Source organism: Anoplophora glabripennis, unplaced genomic scaffold (genome assembly GCF_000390285.2).
Source record: "Anoplophora glabripennis isolate ALB-LARVAE unplaced genomic scaffold, Agla_2.0 scaffold17, whole genome shotgun sequence".
In the NCBI taxonomy this organism is placed as follows: domain Eukaryota; kingdom Metazoa; phylum Arthropoda; class Insecta; order Coleoptera; family Cerambycidae; genus Anoplophora; species Anoplophora glabripennis.
The window spans coordinates 2,438,092-2,460,468 of record NW_019416231.1 but is presented as its reverse complement, the minus strand read 5'-3'; the positions used below and the strand labels follow the sequence as shown (position 1 = coordinate 2,460,468).

Genomic DNA, 22,377 nt, shown 5'->3' with positions numbered 1-22,377 from the left:
CTCAGCAACTAATGATCAGACAGAAAATTGACGGGCAGTTTCGAAATCTCGAATAAATTTCCTACAAGGCTATGTAGCGTTCTTGGAAGAAAAAAATTTTCTTTCATCCTCGACATTAACTTGAAAAAAGTGAAAAAAAGTGACTTTTTGACTTGTTTTGCTAAGTCGACCGCATCTTTGCTAATATCGATGGAGAGTCTAATGCTTGTACGAATTTTTACACCTCGATGTACCCCCAAAAGCTCCGTAAATGGGCAGATCGATCTATCGAACGGTTTTTCCGGACCGCTTAATCAAAATTTCAGAAAAATTTAAAGGAGCAAAATTTACATTTCTGAGCACCCTGTAACGTTCGTAAAAATGAAAAATTTGATTTGTTTTCAATTCTTTCACAATTGGGCATTTTTTGCTCATTGAATTTGAAAAAAAATTAATTTTTGAAAAAAAACCTTTTTTTTAATTTTTGAAAATTTTTTGAAAATTTACTCTTTATTTTTTAACAACTCAAGATAAAAATATTGAGTCATTTTTAAAGCGATGTACTCTTTCCGTACCGTAATTTCCTTCATTTCTTAGAATTTCGCGATGACTGTCCCTCCTAAAAATTTTGAGCTAAAAAATCTGGAAACTAGACATTCGGCGCTTTAAAATGCTATTTTTAAAACCTTGATACGATCATTTTTAACTGAGATAGAGTATTCTGAAAAATCACTAAAAATTCGAAAAATTTTTTTGCTCCCTTAATTTTTTGCAGAAGTGTATAAAACAACGCCGCCAGCTTTTCATTTGCCTCCAGTTTTAACAAAATATTTTAAAAACATAGTGAATATTTTTATAAAACAGGTTTATTCATCCATCTTTTAAATGTGCAAATTTACTGATAATGCCCTCATAAAATTTAGGATGGGCACTAAGATTTTGCAATAGTTCTTTTTCTATCGTCATCGCTGATAATTTGTCTAAGCGCTCTTTTGTCATCGTATTTCTAAGTCTTATGCACTTAAGATACAAAAAAATTCTTTCTACCGAGACACTTGTTGCAGGAATTTTTTAAAACTGTGCAGAACAATTTATATGTATGTTTAGTGGAGTCAAGATAGATTTTCACTTCGCTAAAATTACTGGAAGAGAGAACTTTTTATTTTTCGCTTTGTAAAGTTGTCAGAAACAACATATAAAAAGTTACTAACTGTATAGTGTACGCTAAATTATTTATTTAACAAATTAGTTTTAAATTACAGTTTTTGCAAAATATATAAAAAAATATAATTAAAGAAATAATAATAACTACGCCATTCGAAAGAACAGGAAATTTTACATAAAAAATGTTAATAAAGTTTTTTTTCTAAAATGCGAATTGAAAGCTGTAGACCCTGAGCGCGTTACACTAAATTTGTTTTAACTTTTGATCTAATTGATCAAATCGATTTCACAAAAATTTAAATGAAAGAAGAGTCGTCCGGGGCTATCAAAATTTTATGTCTTTAAACTTGAGAAAAAAAAATATATAGTACGTATACAAAGTTATGTCATTCTATAATTTTGTACAATATTAATAAAATAGCTGTCATTCTTTTAATTTTTAAAATAAATATCTGTAACTTTCACAGGTTACTCTTCAAATTCAAACAGTGAGCGATATGGAAAAAAATCTAAAAAATTTAATCTGAAAAATATTGTGCCCAACATATTCAATAATTTTAAAAAAATCACAAATTTGACTCTTTAGGCCATACTTTATAGATCAAAGACTATAGTTGTAAATGTGGTATTGAAACTTTATGAGGGTACTTAAACTTAAGCTTAAACTCTCTACTTTAAGATGGTGCATTTTATTTTTCTTAAAAAATTAAAATAATAGTTGAAAAAACAAAAAATAACAAAAAATTAAAATATTTCATGAAAAATCCGTAAAATTTATTGTTAAAGTTTAATAATGTACAATAAATTTTTTTGTTTGTTTAATAAACCAACAGAGAATTAAGTTACGACCTTAAAAAAAGTAAATCCAGCGAAAAATAATTTTTTTATTTATAGTGATAAGTGGAAAATTGTTGTAACAGCAAAAAAATAACGTTTTTTGATGAATTGAGCGTTTCATCTGCGGACAGCAGATTTCTTTGCTTCTACAGATACTTAATCACGTTTATAATAAATTCAAATCGAATTATTGTTTTCCGGATCAACAGGAAGTATCGCATAATAACATTAAGTCCCCAGGCAACTTCATTAAATTCAGGATTTAATAGACTCAATTAAAACTTTTTTGATTTTCTTAACTCACCACAATCGTAACAATAAACCTACAGAGGTCGATATTTCAACTGAGCGAAACGTTTCGAAACGAACTTGTGCCGGGGATTCCAATCTCTGGAAGCAATTTATAATTTTAAGTCAGGTGTTGGACTTCTGGATTTCGAAGGGTTTGTAAATATTTGCGTGCGGTTTTTGACGGCGAAACTGCTATACGATCGTGTATTTGTGCTTGTTAAAATTGTTTGGACAACCGGTCTTGGATTGTTGGAAACATAAGTTTTGCATTCTCTTAAATCTTTAAATGTACTTTACTGGTTTACATATTTGTAAGCTAACTCAGCTGATTTGTGTATCTAATTAAACAAACTATGAATAAAAGTTTTCTCAGTCTACAGCAAACATTTGACAAAATAAAAGCAATTTTTCATCAAGTTTCATGGTAAAAAATGGCCACTCCTTTGTCGATACCATTTTTATTGGCCAGGAAATATAGAGTTGGACGCGACTTTTTGTTTCGGCTAGCTGAATTTATCACTATAGATGCTAAATATTATGTACAATAACGTATTAGTTTCCACAGTCATATAAATAGGGGGAAGATTGTTTCCGAATCTTGACGTTTTTTTTTAACTTAAAGCTCTTTTCATAAACTTTCCGAATATGTAATAATTTATAACTATATCACGCGTGTGCGTCGTATACTTCATTTTGCAACTAAGGCTAAAAAATAAAAAAAAAATCCAGGTTGCAAATTTGAAATTAAAAAAAAAAATGATAGATTTCAATGTAATATTATGAAATCTACCATGAAAAAAATTAGTGCGATTGTGGAAGATCCTGGGGATCGTCCAGATTAATAATTAGTTAATTTGTTTTTAAGGCCATAACTTGTAAAAAATTCAACTTACCGATTCCAGATGTCGTGTGAGTTATTAGACAGTGATAAGGAATGAGAGGATGCGATGCCAAAACGTTCTGGTAATAATAAAGCAGTTTATAAATATTTAATTCAAAAGTCATAAATAAACTTCTTCTGTTTATAACGTTTGATCTAATCAATATTTTTTGACGCTCGAGGGCTAGTTTTGTAGATCTTTTACTGTTTTCTGGTGGAAATGAACGGAAAAAGTTATAAACGAAAAACGTGAATTTACGTAAAAATTATAGAATTAACCAGCCTGTAAACAATCTTCCCTCCATTTTATATTTATTGTACATGATATTTAGCTTCTATAGTGATAAATTCAGCTTGCCGAAACAAAAAGTCGCGAAATGGTAATTTCCCAGCTCTTTTTCCTGGCCTATTATTGGAATCGACGGATTGAGCATTTACAAATGTATTTACCAAGATCAATTTATGTTCACGTGCCGGGCATTTTTCCTTTTTAATTCATTTCCGCTTGTGTTTTTGACATGATAGGGTACGGAAAGAGTTTTATTTTATTTTTACGTTCATCCACATCGACACGTGATTGCAGGTACGATTTACCGTGTCGGTAACAGACAGACAAATGAAAAAAAAACTCATATGTTTATGATCAGTCGAATATTGAAAACAACGAAACCCTCTTTAATTAAATAGAGGAAGACGACTGCGTTGTTCAGTGTTTGTATATCAAATATTAAACTGCACATCAAAGAGCATGCTTCAAAGTAATAATTGTAAACAGCGTAGACAGAGGTGCATCATTAGTGAGTTATTTTTTCGTTTTTCTCTTCCGTCGTGTATTGGGCGAAACATACATTTGCCCCAACTAGTTATTAGTCGGTACTAGAGGCTGACAACTTTTTAAGCTACATACAAATAAGCGGCTATAGCATGTTTACAATTAGCGGGATGTTGAAAACAACGAAACCTTTGTGTAATTAAACAAAAAAGACGAAGTTGTTTAATGTTTGTCCAAACTACATATAGAAAATATGAAACCAGACAAAGTTCAAAGAGAACACCACATAGTTATAAGTCATTGATGTGTTGTTAATGAGATATTATTTCGTTGTTTTTTTTTGGTGTGAACCAGTGGCGTTGCGTGTTGCTTGTTGGGCAAAGTGAAGTTTGTCTAGGGCCTCTACCAGTTACGAACCCATAGGTGGTAGTAGAGACAGCAAATTTTTTAGATTGGAGGCAAAAGATATTATGTATGTTTAACAGTAGAAGCTGAAAAATTTTAGTTATTTTTATAATTTTGAAAAGTCTTGGCTCTTTTTGCCTTCAAAATTTACCAAAAAAAAAAAACGGACTTTAGGAAATTTTATTTTAGTTATGTCTATAAATTATGTCATTATAACGAGCGTTCAAATAAAAACGTGGTCGAAGTTGGCTCTGACACATTGGACGTAGGGAGTAGCTTATAGCGACCAACTTAACCTCATTTCTCAACGAGCTGTATAGCAGCTGTCAGTTTCAATAACGTTAATGACTATATAACTTTATTTTAAAGAATAATCGTGATAACAATAACAAACAATTAAAGGAGCTGCGGAAAGTGTCCCCCTCCTTGTTATAACAATAAATTAAAGCAGCTGCTGAAAGTGTCCCCCTCCTTGTTCCAAGCACTTTTCACACCTGTTCCTCAAAGAATTAAAGACATTTTCTAAGATGCTCGGGGTATTGTTAATTTCACGAATCTTGTCTATAAGTCGAGCCTGCAGATGGTTTAAATCAGTAATAGGCAGTTCAAAAATAGTGTTTTTAAGGTAAGGCCACAAAAAGAAATCACACGGCGTAATATCACATGACCTCGGTGGAAATTCATGTTCAGCATTGAGACTTATTAGTCGATTTTGGAAAACTTCCCTCAACATATCATCGTCTCGCCTGCCGTATGTGCCCTTGCGCCATCTTGTTGAAAGTAAAAGTTTGTAATTTCGTTTTCTTCCAGCTGGTTAACAAAAGGAGCGATAATTTCTTGTCTATACCTTTGCGCAGTAAGTGTACCATTAAAAAAAATAGGTCCATAAATCCTCCTTCGATTGAGAGCACACCAAACTCCAATTTTTTGAGCGTGTAGAGGGCCCTCGACAAAAAAGTTATCTGGTTTTTCAGAAGACCACATTCTCATATTCTGTGAGTTTACGTAACCACTTAAATGAAACCAGGCTTCATCAGAAAAAAAGGTGATATTATGAAGTTCACCGTAGTTGTTTAAAAACCATTCACAAAATACAGCCCGTCGCGGAAAATCAACTTCATGAAGTTCTTGCTGACAAGTTAAACGATAGGAGAACAAACGCAAATCTTTTTTTAACACTGTGTGGCAGGTACCGACTGATACTCCCACCATTTGTGATAAAACACGTACAGAAGTTCTTGGCGCATTTTCCATTATTTGTTGGACATTTTCTTTTAATTCTTCAGTCCGCTTTTTAGGTCGGCCGCTTCCTTCTTTTCTTGTCACACTGTCCGTTTCACGAAAAACATTAACACAACGCTGAACTGCACTTTGAAAAATTTTGTACTCAACAACGCAGGGAAATTGATTTTGAAATTCTATGAAACATTCCTCAATAGAATACTTCCATATTCCATCAATCTTGCGTCCATTTCTGAAGTAGGACTCTATGATAAACACTTTTTGTTCTTGAGAAAACACGATTTTAAACGCTTTTTAAAACGAAAATATTCAAATTGATAGCGGCGATATAGCGCTTTGACAGATGACGTTTAAGTTCATTTGTTATACGCTACGTCCTACGTCCAAATTTTCAGAACCAACTTGACCACGTTTTTATTTGAACGCTCGTTATTATACAAGTAATTTGTACAATTGAAATATACGAAACTTCAGTCGCTCTTGTGATTGTTGCTAACAGAAAGTCGTCTCGTTGTAGCCATTACATGAGGCAGATCCTGGAGGCCATGCGATACTGCCACGAGAACGACATCGTCCACAGGGACATCAAGCCGGAGTGTATCCTGCTGGCGACGAAGGAGAATTCCGCACCTGTGAAGTTGGGTGGTTTCGGGGTAGCCGTTCAACTGCCCGACAAACATCCCATGAACATGGGCGGTAAGTCGCGGTTTATTTTTACACATTTTTTTTTGTAGTTTTATAGTTGGTGTTTTGGGTGTGTGCGTACATTTGACTCGGTGACGGTGGCTGAGGGAGTTCCTTGATGGGGAGGAATTCGTAGGTTCTGGAAATGTTCCATACGAAAAAAAAGTCAAAATGAAACAACGACTATTAAGATTACATTATTTAACCGGTTTTCGAGATACATTTTTCCACTCCTCGTACTTGAAAATAAACTAATTTCTGCTTCCCGCGACACGAAATGGGGCGAATTGTGCCGGCAGGTAAATCTCTGGAAGTAGGACATCAATTTTAAATTTACAGAACCTCCACGCTGGCACATATCTTATTCCATCTGTACCTACTACCTTTCCGCAATATATCTTGATAAAATTTCGTCTTCCCTGCTTGGCTTACGTTTTAACGGTGAAATATACCCGTAACCGGATACTCATTGACCTTTTCTTTATCCATTAGTCTTAGGAGTACCGATATTAATGGCGAGGGCATACTGGAGTACATCAGTTTGGAGTTTAAACGTTGAAAAGTTGTTGGTATTTTGTTTCAGTAATGTTTCAGTCCTAAATTAACGTTTTGAACCATCGAAATAAGACCTAAAAGCTTGTCGGGTGTTGGTTTTATGGTTTGGCGTCCATTATAGCCAGTAAATGTATGAAGAAATTAAAAAAAGTAGTAAACGAAACTTCACCATCTTGTGAAATAAATTGTGCTATTAATCCCAGTTTCTAAACCTTGGCGCAAAGAGAAAATGTGAAGTCTGGCACAAAAAATAAAAAATCAGTAAGGTCTAAGATCCAAAAGAACAAACAGAAGGTCGTGAGGTCTTGTGTATTGTGATCAGAGCTGAAATTTGTTCATTTATCCGCATTAACAAAAACATCGTCGCCGTTGGCTTGTTCATTTTTAACTGATTGATTCGGCCTAGATAAATTTGACCCAGCGACCTTACTGGGCTTGTACAATATTCAGTAATTTACGAGATTGTGGGAGTGAAGTATATTAGTTGTTTTATTATATCGTTAAGTTAGCAATGAACATTTCTACCTGTGACTCATTGTTCTCCCAAAGTAATGGGATCGAAACAAATACAGGGTGATTCACAAATGGTGATCAATGAAACCTCGTATTCTTTGGTGAATTTTAAGGGGTCTTTTCTGTACAGTTTTTATCTAGGACGCTTCCTTAAAAATATACAGGGTGTTAAAGTTCAAAAATTATTTTTAATTTTTTTAAATAATTTAAAAACTAGTAAGTGAAATAATTTGAAATTGGGCACATGTATGTATGTAAACGTTGACCAAAATCTGAAAAGATTTTGAAAAGAAAAAAAAAAAGATTTTTTTTAGTAAAATCTTAATAATCGTTTAGCCGATTTTGTTGAAATTTTATAGGTACTAGATTAAATTTATAAAGTCCAGTGCAGTTCGGTGAGCACCTTAACCAATATTTTTGACAAAAAAAGTGTGCGGCTCTGACATTTAAAACGTTTATATTTTTTTACGCGCGAAGCAATTAAAAATACAACTTTATTGCCTTTTGAATTTTTTTCAAATCTTGCTTCCTTTCTGGAAAAAAAAGAAATAACTTTGTACGTGCATGGACATGCAATAAAGTGATTTTTATTTTTTTCTCCAAAAAGGAAGCAATATGCAAAAAAAATTCAAGAGACAATAATGTTATATTTTTAGTTGCTTAATACGAAAAAAGTTTTTAAAAACTCAGTGGCGCACAGTTTTTTTGTCAAAAATATTGGTCAAGGTGCTCCCCGCCATTGGACTTAATAATTTTAATCTGGTTAGGGCTAAATTAGCCCCTTTCTACCATAAATAACACTGTTTTTATAACACAGCGTTTTCCTCGAAAACGGTTAGATTTATCGAAACAAATAAAGTATACCTTTTTTATGTCAAAAGATTAGGAGAACAGAAATATTCAGTCAAAAGTCGCATAAAGTGTAGCACAAAAAAGTTGGAACCATTCAAATCAAAATAAAGGCTCGTATGTGGCGCCCTCTACGAAATGCGAAAAAACGGTGGGTATATTTATAATCCTCATCCCGAAAAACCCCCATATACGAAATTTCGTCAAAATATTATGAGTGTGGCAAAAGGTATTGCAAAAAACCGCAAATAAAATTTAACTTTAACACCCTGTAACTCTGTTAATAATCAGTTTTGGAGAAAATGTTATATAAAGAGGTAGGATTTATTTTCGGTCTGGAATTGTCCCCTGAATTTTTTGCTCATCATTTCCGGACACCCTGTATAATGTTTTCGTCTTAGAATCACATAAAGAAGTACTTCTTGAAGTTTGGCCACGTACTTAAATAACACCCTGTATAATATATCTTAGTTAAGTAAGCTTACATGATAATGTGCAATATTCAACAATTTTCCGTTTTTGATTTTACTATTTAATTGGAATTTATGCAACACTGAAATAAAGAGAAATTTAAAAAAAATACTTCTTATATTAACTGCAGTTTTCATAAATTTTGAAGTTTAACATTTTCTAATATAGTACTGACGGATCTGGAATACTGGAATACTCCTAATTAATTTTACATAAACTACTAAAGTTTTACTTAAATTTTACAAATTTCCAGAAATTGAAGAATAATTAAAATTAAAAATTAAAATGTAAAATAATTTTTTTAATCTCGGCAGTTGGTACTACTTTCTTCAGTTTGTTATTGAAAGTTTTTGTGGAATCCTATCTTGAAAATAGGCCATTTTATATGGAATTCTAGCAATAATATGAACTGTTAGAAAAAAAAAGAAGAGTAAAACGTAACAATGTCCCTGGAATGGGGCAATGTTAGAATCCATGGAAATTATGTTTTTTCAGCTCTCGTTGAATAGCAAAATGCAGCATTGATGCGAAAAAACGCAATTTGTTTTCTATTTAGAGCTATAAATTTGAAAGTTTTGTAGCGCTTTTCCATTTGAATTGTGAGGATATGAAATCATCAAATGTGTTCTTTATATCCGATTTCATGCTAATTACAGTGGAAATTGAAATGGAATATAAATTTTTTTTAACGGTTATTGCTATTATTTTTCAATTTTCTGTTGATTAAATTTTTTTATAAAATGGAATTCTGGTAATAAAACATTACTGTTAAACAAAAAACACTATTGTCAATTTGATTTGTACAGTATCTCTGGAATGGACCAATTTTAGATTCCATTAAAATAACGATTTCCAAAGCTTTCGTTAAATAGAAAATTCACACCATTATGCAGCATTGATGGGAAAAACACATTCCCGGAAAAACTGTACTATTAATTTATACACTGCACCGAATAAAACTGAAACAATATTAATGAGTTTTCCATTCAATGCTATAAATTTGTAGGATTGTCCTCTTTGAATTGTGAGGATATGAAGTATTTTTTTATGCTAATTATACTGTACAGGATGTCCTACTAATGTCGGCGGGGTACGATATTAGGGAAAGTATAATAGGCCTTAAAGCTTCGAAAAAAAAAAATTGATTAATAAATGGACCAAAAAAAAAATCGCTGGAAATAGTTTTCAAGTTCGTAGCTCGGCCGCTAGAAATTGTGTGGACATGAAGTATTTTTTTTATACTAATTGTACTTTATACAGCTGTAGCTGCACGGGATGATGACTCAGGTCACATTGCACAGTCTACGTATACAGGGTAGCCCATTGAAAACGTACCGCAAGGCATTACAGGGTTGTAAAGAACTTTTCGGTAAAATCCAAAAACAGGTCAAATTTGTTTCTGAGGGGGACAACTTTTGGATCAAAAAGCATACCAAAATCTTCAAACCCCTAAGTGGGGGTGCTATCCCCTAAATTTTTTCAAATGGGAATGGGGGTCAAGTGGGGGGTCATTAGAAAGGGCTTTTAATTCTCTATACATCGATTCTTACTTTTTGAAAATCGATCCATTATTTTAGAAAATATGCAGCTTTGAAAATACGAACAATATTTTTGACGAGAAATGCGAAAATCGATTTAATTTTACTTCAAAACTTACGGTATTAGCTTGGTAAATTCCTTCAAAAGAATTCGCTTTTTTTTTTCTGATTTGCGAATTCTTTAGCCTGATTTTGGTGAGCAAAAAATTGTCCGCTTTTTGTTTCGTATTTAGATAGGCCACAAGAAGTTGCTAGATAACTGTCTTGTGACTTGTAGTTGAAGAGTACCAATACTGCCGAGTCTTTTAAATTGATTAATTATGGTGTACTCAATTCCAGAAAGAGTAGAAATTATTGAGCTTTTTTTCAAAAACAATGAATGCGGAAATCGGGTCGCCGAACTGTTCAACCAACGGCATCCTGAGAAACATGCGTCTGGAAAAATTGTTCGCGAATTGGTGGCCAAATTTCGCGAAACTGGCTCCGTTCATAACAAAAAGAGGCAGGTTGAAAATCCGGTACTAAATGAACCTACGGAAATAGCGGTATTGGGGCAAGTGGCAATGGATAGTACGCTGAGTACAATGCAATTGGCTACTGCGACAGGAGTGAGTCGTACAAGTGTCCAACGAATATTAAAAAAATACAAATTCCATCCTTATAAGATTCGGCTAGTGCAAGAGCTAAATGAAGACGATTTTGATCGTCGTTTGCAATTTTGCGAAATAATGACTGAACGAGCGATAAACGATAATTTCCTCTTTAATGTGTGTTTTTCGGACGAGTGTACGTTCTTCTTGAATGGTTTAGTGAATCGCCATAATTGTCGTTACTGGGCTGATACCAATCCAAGGATTTTCCATGAGACACACTCCCAACACCCCCAGAAGTTGAATGTATGGGCAGGTATTTTTGGAAATTCCATTGTAGGTCCTTTTTTCCTTCCTGGAAATTTGACAGGCGATATGTACTTGGATTTACTACAAAATGTCATCGACCCAGCTCTAACAAATATCATAGAGGACGACCCTGCTTACAATGAACACGAACTGATTTTCCAGCAAGACGGAGCTCCTCCACATTACTCGCTCAATGTGCGCAATTACCTAAATGAGACGTTTCCAGGACGCTGGATAGGACGAAGAGGTGCAATTGAGTGGCCCCCTCGGTCACCCGACTTAAATCCTTTAGATTTCTTTCTCTGGGGGCACATTAAAAGCAAAGTTTACAGCACTCCACCTGATACCTTGGAAGATCTGCGAGGACGAATCATTAATGTATGTCGCGAAGTAACACCGCAAGTGCTCCAGAATGTTCGACAACGGTTTGAAGACAACCTGTATCATTGTATGCAAGTTGGCGGACAACATTTTCAGCATTTACTTGACTAATACCGTAAGTTTTGAAGTAAAATTAAATCGATTTTCGCATTTCTCGTCAAAAATATTGTTCGTATTTTCAAAGCTGCATATTTTCTAAAATAATGAATCGATTTTCAAAAAGTAAGAATCGATGTATAGAGAATTAAAAGCCCTTTCTAATGACCCCCCACTTGACCCCCATTCCCATTTGAAAAAATTTAGGGGATAGCACCCCCACTTAGGGGGTTGAAGATTTTGGTATGCTTTTTGAGCCAAAAGTTGTCCCCCTCAGAAACAAATTTGACCTGTTTTTGGATTTTGCCGAAAAGTTCTTTACTACCCTGTAATGCCTTGCTGTACGTTTTCGATGGGCTACCCTGTATAACTTACTGCGCTCAGGCGATAATTCATACAAGTCAACACGTAGATGTCTTCGGAGACCCCAAAAACCGAACCAGCCGGGCTCGGTCGATTCTAGAGGAACGGCGGATAAATTATAAATGTAACGTTTCTCGTTAAAGCCACCGAATTTGAGGCGGCGCCACTATTCCCGCCTAATGAGAAGCCGGAACCGTAGAATTAATCCCCATTTAAGCTCGTTCCCACCATTGTCGAAGCTATTTAGCATTAACAACCTCATTAACCCGCCATAATGATCTGCTCGCACGGCTACGTTGCGTCACCGAGTCAAATTACAGTTTTATAATACGAAAATCCTAACGCCCCCCCAGGAGCCGGTAATGAATTTTATTAGCGCCCCGGTTTTCAAGCCAGAACCCGAAGGCGCTGGTGCTGTTCAAACAAGAGCGTTTCGCTTCAGTTCTGCGAGTCCGGGTGGTGGTGGAGAGCAGGTCGGATGAACGCTGAGTTGGAGCTGGTGGAGTTAATGGGGGTTGGGATGGGGTAGTTGTGGAAAAATTATCGCTTTGGTGGTTTGGGATTCCAGGGAAATTCTAAAACGAGACTATTACGGGTGAATTGTTCAGTAATAATTAAGTTGGGGATTGCAGACGCCGATTTTCCGGTGATTTTAGGTGTTAAGGCAGTTTAATGTTGCTTTGTTTTTGGAATAATACTTATAGTCAATATGCGGATGGAAACTTTCTATTTTCGACCACTAGTGGAATAAAGTAACTTTATTTCTCGCATTTAAACATTCTTATGTGGATAAAATGCTACTTAAAACACTTGTACTATAAATGACTATTATTCTACCAATTGTAAAAGCACGTTTATGGTGAATTAGGCAAAATTTTGTCAAGTTTCAGTTCAAATCTCTCTCCCTACTATCTTTGAAAAGTGTCACTGTACGAAATTGAAAAATCCTACTGCAATTCAGATAAAAACTTTTGACGTTAAGAATTAGCGACAAATAACAACAAGTTGTTGCTGCGATCCCGATCGTTATTTAATTAAGCCCGAACGGCGTAAGTTAAAACACAAAGGGGGGATTATTTATCATCCGATAAATCGGATATCTAGACGCATACTTAGACGCGCCGAGGGACGGCTTTCAGGGCCGCCCTTATATTTGTCAAGATTTAAAAACGTCTCCGCGTGATGTTATCCATTGATAAATGAAGGAACGAGAATTTAGGCTTTTACTTTGTTCGATTTCTGATGGACTGCTTGTTGAATTGCTCTCTTTCTGTCTTCGTGGAAAATCCCTTTTTTGTTATTGTATTTTCGCGCAACAAATCGGTCAGGATTGCCCGAATCGGCAATTTGCAATTGCGAAAACATAAGATCAACTTTTAGAGAAGAAAAATCAATCAGGATAGTAGCAAGAGCAGGCTGACGCAGCTGCTTTAACAAACACTTTTACGAAATCAATTTCTGAAACAATTAAAATAAAAACAAATGTTAAAAATCTAGAATTTAACAAAAGTGAAATAAGAAATATTAATTTAAATATTTATTTAATGACCTCCGTTTGGTATTTTTTTTTGTTTTTTGATATGAATGAAGACAACAAATGTGACAAAAGAACACTATTTTAATTTGTCCATGTTTTGTTTTTTTTATTGCTTCTTCAGGACTCTAGTTTCACTCTCTCTTTTAACTTCACTTTAACATCACTTCACTTTAACTTAACATTAACTTCACATTAACTTCACATTAACTTCACGTTAACTTCACATGATTCGTGTCGGAGATAAAAACTAAATAATGGTAAATTGGAGTAGGAAGCATATATCTACAGACTTTTTTATATGATGGCACAGTCCGTTTGCTCCTATTATAGTATTTTTGTCACAAACAACGTCTATTTATTGGCCTATAGTATGCAAATACAATACAAACTATTTTTCAATCGTTTTGGCACCCTTTATCCCCTAAACAAATCATGTGAAGTTAAAGTGAAGTTAATGTGGAGTTAATGTGAAGTTAATGTTAAATTGAAGTGAAGTAAAGTGAAGCATCAGTAAGAACCTAAAAAATATTATAATTTAAGTGTTATGTGAGAAATCCACACCACTCTGTACCATTTAAAACGCTAGCCACTCAGTTCTCTGACTTTCCACCACCTGAAATTGAAGGCGAAATCCGACCAAAGAAATTCATTACCGGCCGCCTGAGCCCCCCTCGTCCGACTCTCTCGCTTCTGGTTGAAATTTATGTGTATGGTGGCCTGCAGAATGCGTCGTGTCTGAATACCGGAGCAACCTCAGTCCGTTGGGTCGGATGTATCTAAAGTCTGACAAAGCTGGTAAGCTAACATGGAACCAGCGCTTTGCATTGACCATGCACTGGTGTGTGAATGCGGTGCTGCCAATGGCGCTTTTCCCGCGATATCCGCTGCTTTTACAATTAACGATGAGATAAGCGCTTAAATTGTTGTTAATTAAGTGTAGCGGTAAGAAACTAGGCGAGCTTTTTATTGAAATATCGAGCATTCGAGTGGGAGTATCCCATTTTTTTTTTTTGAGATTTTACTTTTGTTAGTAATGGTTTAACAATCATTTATAACAGGGTGGGCCATTAGTGTGAGAAAGTAAAATAACTCCCTTGTTATTCATAATACAGAAAAAAAGTTTATATAAAAGCTGTACAGAATCAAGAAACCTAAAGGACAAAATTAATTTGAAACATACAGGGCGATTAGTAAAAACAGGACACGCCAAATATTACATTTTTTAACTGGAACACCCTGTATATTTGTATACATATGGATTTCTGAGAAAATTCTATATATGGCAATATATAACATTTTAGTGCAAAGTGCCAAGTTATGTAGAAAATTCTTCGAATTTTGGAAAAGCATGACCTCGAAGAAGTTGTATTAACTTTCAACTACTAACACTTGGAGCAAAAATGTTTGACAGAGTTATAGGCAAATGTTAGGAAAAGACTCCTATATTAGGCTTGTATAAAATATCGATATTAGCTAATATAGGAGCCTTTGTCTAACATTTGCCTATAACTCTGTCTAATTATTTTGTTCTAAGTGTTAGCAGCTGAAAGTTAATACAACTTCTTCGAGGTCACATTTTTTCCAAAATTCGAAGAATTTTCTACATAACTTGGCAACCCCGCACTAAAATGATAAACTGTTTATATTGCCACATATAGAATTTTCTCGAAAATCTATGTTTCAAAATATGCAGGGTGTTCCATTTAAAAAATGTAATCTTTGGCGTGTCCCGATTTTACTCATCGCCCAGTATGTTTCAAATTAATTTTGTAGTTTAGATTTCTTGATTCTGTACAACTTTTATATAAACTTTGTTCCTGTATTATGAGTAACTAGGGAGTTATTTTACTTTCTCACACTAATGGCCCACCCTGTATATTGACAAAATGAGTAAACCAGTTCGCAAATGGAACTTTTTTACTAATAATGGTTGATTTTTCGAGAAAAAGTTTTGCTTGTCTTGGGAAGCCATTGGCAGTAATCAAATATGTAATGTAATATATAGGGCGTCCAAAAAATTTCAAAATGGGAAATTTTCCCTAAGCAAAGTGCCATTAATTTTTGTTTTCGTTAAAAACTGTATTCAAGAAATGCTTAAATGCGGTGTTTAGTCAAAAAACACCAATAATCACATTTTGCAAATAAGAAGACGCCTTTTTTAACCATCTTACTTAAAGCAGGCAGAAATTGTAAAAAATAAGTAACGTTTCGAGAGACATACCGTTCTCTTTCTCAGAAGTAACTCTAAGTTTTCGAGTTTTTAAAAAGACGATTGCCACGGTAGCTTGCAAACTAAATAAAAGTAGCTTTTATAATTAAACAATGAACATAACAAATTACAACTGGAATTAACGTCAATAACGAAGCAAATTTGCTATCTAGTTCTGCCAAAACAAAATTATTGAGAATATTCAAATACGAATTTTGATTAAAATTTTCTTCCAAAAAGTAAGGACCGATTATTTTGTGATACATTATACCACACCAGACATTTACTTTTTTAAATTTAAATTATCATTCGAGAATTTGAAATATCTTTAGCCCAGTATCTACAATTTTTAGAGGAAATCACTCCCATTGTTAAACAGAAGTCCAAACGACGGCCATCATCTCTAAGCAATTATTGATTAAACACTGGTGCGAATAGATATATTTTGTTGTATACGAAAATTCTTTGAACATGAGATCTGCTAATATCTGTTTTCTGATCTTTTCCTGAGTCACATCATTGGATTGTCTTGTACTGAGTCAATAACTATAACAGTAGCAGTATCGTTATCATTGTCCTTTTTTTATCTTTTTAATATCCTTTACATCACCAGTGGTATCAAATTTTGAACCATTACCGATTCCATAACCCATCACAAGATAAATTCGTTGCTCCATTATTAATGAAATAAATACAATTATAAAAATAAATATGTTGTCTTTGACATTGATCAGGAAATATCCATGGTAATTATATGGCATGTGAGATAGTAAAAAATTGGGGCGTCTTTTTATTTGCAAAATGTGGTTATTGTTCTTTTCTTAGTAAACCCCGTATGTAAGCATTTCTCGAGCAGCTTTGTTAAACGAAAACAAAAATTGAAGACACTGCTTAGGGAAAATTCCACATTTTGAAATTTTTGGAACGCCCTGTATGTTTTATCACATATTCAATCACTGGCCATGGCTTCCCACGACAAGCAAAACTTTTTATCAAGAATAACTTTTTCTCGAAAAATCAACAACGAAAAAGTTTACATAATTTTATTATACTGGGCGTCGCAATATTAAGTGTACACTGAGGCCGTCAGTGTTCTGTTAAAGTTAGCAAACTGGGGTTTTGTTTAAGGTTAAAACCTTAAGAAAATTAAAATTTTTGAGGAATGGCAACAATTCATAAAGAGCGGTTAAGGAAACTTCCCTAATTTCAAACAAGTTCCGGGAAGAATTTATCGTTATATCCTTAAGTTCCCCAATAAAGAGGCGACTTAACTTTTTCAAATTCTTAATTCGCGTCTAATTTTAGATCTCTTGGGCGAGGCACAAAAGATACAGAGCACAATCCACCTCACGATTCTCGTATATAATTTATATTCCGAGGAATATGCGGAATACTCTCCCGTTTAAACGAGTTGTAAAATGAGATATGAAAAGAAACCTGGCAGTACGAATTACCTCTTAACTTACGTGGTTTACGAATATATGCCGTGTCTGGGGTTCTTCCCTTGAGATATAGAGGATGCAAATTAAATATGACAAATGGGGATGCCTGAAATATTTACGACTGGGAATTTTTACCACCATTGTGTTCGTACCTACTTGTATCTCTTTGGTATTCATTCCATTACCTACATGAATCAATGCAATAAAATTAAATTTAAGACATCTATAACCGACGTAAGGAATATTTCCACGATGAAATAACGGATCTGGACAAAAAAATACATCTGTCCGAAACACACGACTCCCACGAAATAAAAAAGTGACCCCTTTGGTAACCGTTGGCTCTGAATCTAAAAAACACGCCCTCGATATCGTGCGGCGTCCGCATTTGACACTTTTCGTGTTTTCGAACACAACAGAGTTATAGAAACTTTCTAATGGGCTATCCCGTTTGTCAATCTCCAATGTTGTCTTTGGGTTTCCCCCGTGGTCGGCGGTTGTCCGCTGAAAAAACATATTAGGATTCCAATAGAAACATATTTGGAATAAAGTATCAGTGTCGATAGTCGCACAAAAACGCTCCTCTCCTTTCCGATAGTGGCCAATAAAAAGTCGACAGAAATGATTTATTTGCAAAACCCTCCTTAGAAATTTCTCTTATGGAGACAATCCTACGATAGCGTAAGCGTAAGTAAATTAATTGTGAATTTAATAACCAATATAGATGTTAAATTGGTAATATCCGTCTAATTAGTCAAAGCCAAACACACTTGAAGGGATGTAAATTTCCTCGATACCCTAAATCAATCGACGCTGTCTCCAATATTGTCCAATTACCCCAAACGCTTGGAAGTTATTAATCGTGCGGAATTTAGTTATTGTATGGTGGAATACGCTCTTATTTAGTTTACAGTTTATTAGCACTTCAAATGGCTCTTTCGAAATACAGATTAATCGTGTCGGTGCTGAAATAGGTTTAATATTTCATGGGTCTTTAAGTAGACTTTGTTTTTCTTGTTACTCGTATACAGTCAAAAATATTTTTCAAATCATTATTTACAACCCTTTTCGGACAGTTCCTGATCTGCAAAGGTTTATCGAAAGTGAGTATCTTGACCGAAAGTAACAGTCGGTCATTAACCTAGCTTTTAATCCATTTTTAATCGGTAATAAACTACAACAAATGAACAGGGCTTTTTAGCTAGACACATGAATGAATAAGATATTTTTTCATATTTTAAATATTATTTGGTAATGAAAGCAAATGTATAAGAATTGTTAGGCCATACAATTTATTATTTTTGATATTGTTAAATTTTTTTCGATTTTCTGTCTTTATTGGGTCTTCTGAATACGTCCTAAAAAACGGTATATGCGTCGTGCTCCATTGTCAAAATAGACCACCAGTCGACACTGAAATGCAATGTGAAATTTAATCGATTCATAATGTTATTCCAATATTTTTGATGTAAGGAAATGAGTTGGAGTTGGAGGAAATTGTGTGAATTTAAAAATGTGTACCTGACAAGGGGAAATAGAATGCATTTTAATTGTAATATGATTTACAAAACGAAATACTTGTACTCCAGTCGAATTACAGTTTGAACGTGAAAAAATTATTGGTCGACATTATTGCACTTTATGCTAGTCCAATCATTTAAGGCGAAAATAAGGTAAAAGCTCATCTGACCCCCCCCCACTTAAAAGTTATATTGTCTAGATGTGTGCTTTTTTCTATTTGGGGGTGAAAACTACCCTTGTACGAAAAAATGCGAAAATCGCAGATTTACGTATTTTAAAGATTCAATTCATGTTCAAATATGTTGGATAAAGTTCCTTTCATGTTTTTTTAATATAATTTATGACTTTTCAACCCTTAAAGTCCTTAAGAACTACCCTTCCATGGCCAAAAAATAGAAAAAAAGTTTTTAACAGTTTAAAATATTCTTTTGGGGCATTCACAATGTATTGCATTTCTTTTGCTATTCATTAGAAAGCTTACGACTCATTACAAAGTTGCAACCCTTAAAAACCAACCCTTAAAAATGCGATAAATTTTTTTACCATAACTTTTGTAATTTTAAAGTTATAAATTTACTCCAAAAACCATTTTGTAGGGAATTTAAAGCACTTTAAGTTCTGTGATTTGCAGTTTTTTTGAGACCTTCGGTTTTTAGATTTGTAAGCTAAAAGGGCTCAGGAAAGGCAGTCTTGGAGCTTAGTTTTGAGCTTCTAACAGTCATAACTCAGTCAAATTTTGTCCTACAAAAATTTAAAAAGAAGCAAATTGTTCAGTAAGAAAAAACCTACAATTTCTTATTCTATCGTTTTTTTTTATAACTCTGTTAGTTCTTGAAATATTTTGAAAAAAGGAGATTTTTTAAAAAATTTAAAAATTTTATTCAAAAGTAAATGAAATATTTTTTTAAATTTAGACTTCTAAAATCGTTCAAATTCCCAGAATCTACTGTTAATACATAAATAAAGTAAATTGCAGAAGGAATTTTTTTTCCGTCGTCATTAATTTAACACCGATTTTTTTTTCTCAAAAATCAAGACAATCATTTTATTTTATGCTAACGACTTTTACCACCACTCAATTTAAAGGTATTTTCAAGAACTTTAATAAGTGTTATATAAGTTTTCCTCGAAAAACCTTTAATTTTTCCGCTACAGGACGTTGAACATTTCGATTATAGCTATTTTGGAAATTGACTTCAACTTCTGGAAGTCATAACTTGGGTTCTATACCACCTACAAAAGTAAAAAAGCAATCTCTTTGCTATTTTATTACCTTCATTTTTGCTTATGATCATTTTTTTTGATAAAACTTATAGTTTTTGAGATATTTGCGAAAAATGGCTCAAAAACATAAATTTTTCGTGCTAAAAACGAACATGTTTAGGCGCAAATGACTCAAAAAAGTATTGACTTGTCAAAAAATTCTTATAGAACATTTTTTGCTTAGAGGTTATTTTTAATAAAAAAAACTCCCACCCTCCAGAAGGGGTGGCATCCACCCCTAGGGTAAAAGCACATATCGGCACTATATAACTTTTGTTTCTTGGGCTATTCCCTAGCTACAGTTGAAATTTGGTAGTCAAAATGCTTCAGGGACTGGACTATGACGGGGAATGATAATATCAAAAAAGTAACTCGTGTTTTTTTTTTCCTTTTTTTACTGGCCAGAAAATCTTGACGGAAAAATTTCAGAAAGTTGAAATTAAGTTGCCCTTTACAACTAAGAAAGTAAGACGTGCAAATCAGCGTTATAAACAAATTGTTCCAGGGCCAGGCAAAAGCCGCTGGGGAATTTGCTCTTTTTTCAATAATATAAATTCTACGAAAAATTATAGATCACAGCAACATAGTTTGACGAAAGTATATAACATTTGAATAGAATGAAATAACGTTTACGGCAAATAATTCTACTTAAAACTATCTGCTCGTTTGATCCAAATATTTTTTTTTCAGTGTATAAAGCGAGTTTTCTAGATTAATGTTACTAGATTCGTACAATTTTCATAAAATTTTAGTCGAGTTAGCCAAAAAATTTTCGCTACGCATCTGTAAGGACTAACATGATTTTAAATAGTGGGAATTTCGACGAGTAACCCCTCGAACCTACACTCATCGGGCACACCGCTTTCGAGCGGCCAATTTTTCACCACCGAAGCGTCGCATCCGTTCCGGGGGCGCCGTTGGCAGGACCATAAAACCGCAAACCGGAATTCATTCACTCTCTCATATTTCATTGTATTGTCAAGATCATCTCGAATCTCATATGCAATTCTGCTGTTCTGTAGGTTCACTTTATCTAGTGCCTGATTTTTTTTGTGCCCTGTAGTGGACGTGTTTAGAATTAATTCAACCAGCTTTGTCTTGCCTGATCAAGTATTATACTTTGAGTTCTGTGTTTATGTTTGGACTTGTTTTGTTGTGTATCGCAGTCAGCTTTGAGCGTGTCCGGACAAGCTCGGCTAAGATCGTAATATCTTGGCGGAAAAGGCAGCACATACAAGGTGGTCTATTACTGTTGCAGAGTCCAATAGCTCTTTTATTACTGGAGATAGAAAAAAATTGAATTGAAAACTGTACGGATTATTTTCAAATGCACAGGTGGCAGTCAAAAATGTCTTTTAATGGAACACTTTATACAGAGGATTGTCGTGAGGATACGGCGGCATAACGGCTGGATCGTTCGTCGGTTGTCTCACCTACGACACACTGATGAGGACTAGTAAGTCCGAAACCGGACGTGTCCGATGGGTTAAACTGACGAACTATTGCACTGGATGTTGCGAGTATAAATCAATACCGGTCGGGGCATGTAGCTCGCGGAGTAGTTGTTTCTCGCAACACTGACAATTAAAAACCTACAGAGTTTTTATAGATGATTACAAGCCGAGCATAGGCAACCATCAATATTAATGTTCGTTTACAATGAACAATGACATTACTTCAATTCAGTCATTTATTATTTTTAGACAAACTGTTATCTTTCAGATTGTCAAATATTTTGGTTCTAATATTGCTATTTGAAATTATCACAGGTTTTAACTACTATATTTTCTATATTGTTATGAAAATTTTATATAAAATATTAATTTGATGTGGTTTTAATAAATTAAATTAAATTTATTAAAACCACATCAAATTAATATTTTATATAAAATTTTCATAACTATTTTTTTTTACAATTTTATACTATTTTATTGTTTGCTATATCAATAATTAATTTTTATTTTTGGACTAAAGTTCGGTCAGGTAATTTTTCAATCGTGATACTTTGTTTACATTTTCAATTCATTACAATATTTAAATTTTGTTCATAATTTGGCAATGCTGTAAATACTTGTAATTTTTTTGAACATTTAAATTTTTTTTTCAAATAATAACACGGTTATTACACTTTGTTGCACTACACTAATAGACCACCCTGTAAATTTTCAGAAGTAAGTTTATGAATTTACGTAAAATATCACTCCACCCTGTGGAGCATATAGAAAAGCTCTTCATTTTAATTTGTCAATTTTTTGAGAGTGAAAAATATTGAAACATTGTTTTTGTTTTGTGTCTGATTTTTTTTTGTTGTATTTACGTCCATAGTCCAAGTTTTTTTGAGAACTACTATAAAAATTTTAGACCAAACACCCTGTATGTGTAAAGTACCTTAATATATTAATCGAAATTTGTAGACTCTGCTTTACATCATTTTCTAAGTACACATTTGCTTTGAAATTAAAAATCAACTTAATTATACAGAGGGT

At 33.8% G+C, this 22,377-nt stretch overlaps 1 protein-coding gene across 1 annotated transcript in view; it reads left to right on the top strand.

Annotated features, from left to right (window-relative positions):
- Positions 1-22,377, top strand: part of LOC108917899 (peripheral plasma membrane protein CASK) — a 257,836-nt gene that overhangs the window by 48,176 nt on the left and 187,283 nt on the right. The window contains exon 5 of the mRNA XM_018724711.1: positions 6,088-6,266. Coding sequence (XP_018580227.1) covers positions 6,088-6,266 — 179 coding nt within the window. The remainder of the gene's footprint in view (positions 1-6,087; positions 6,267-22,377) is intronic.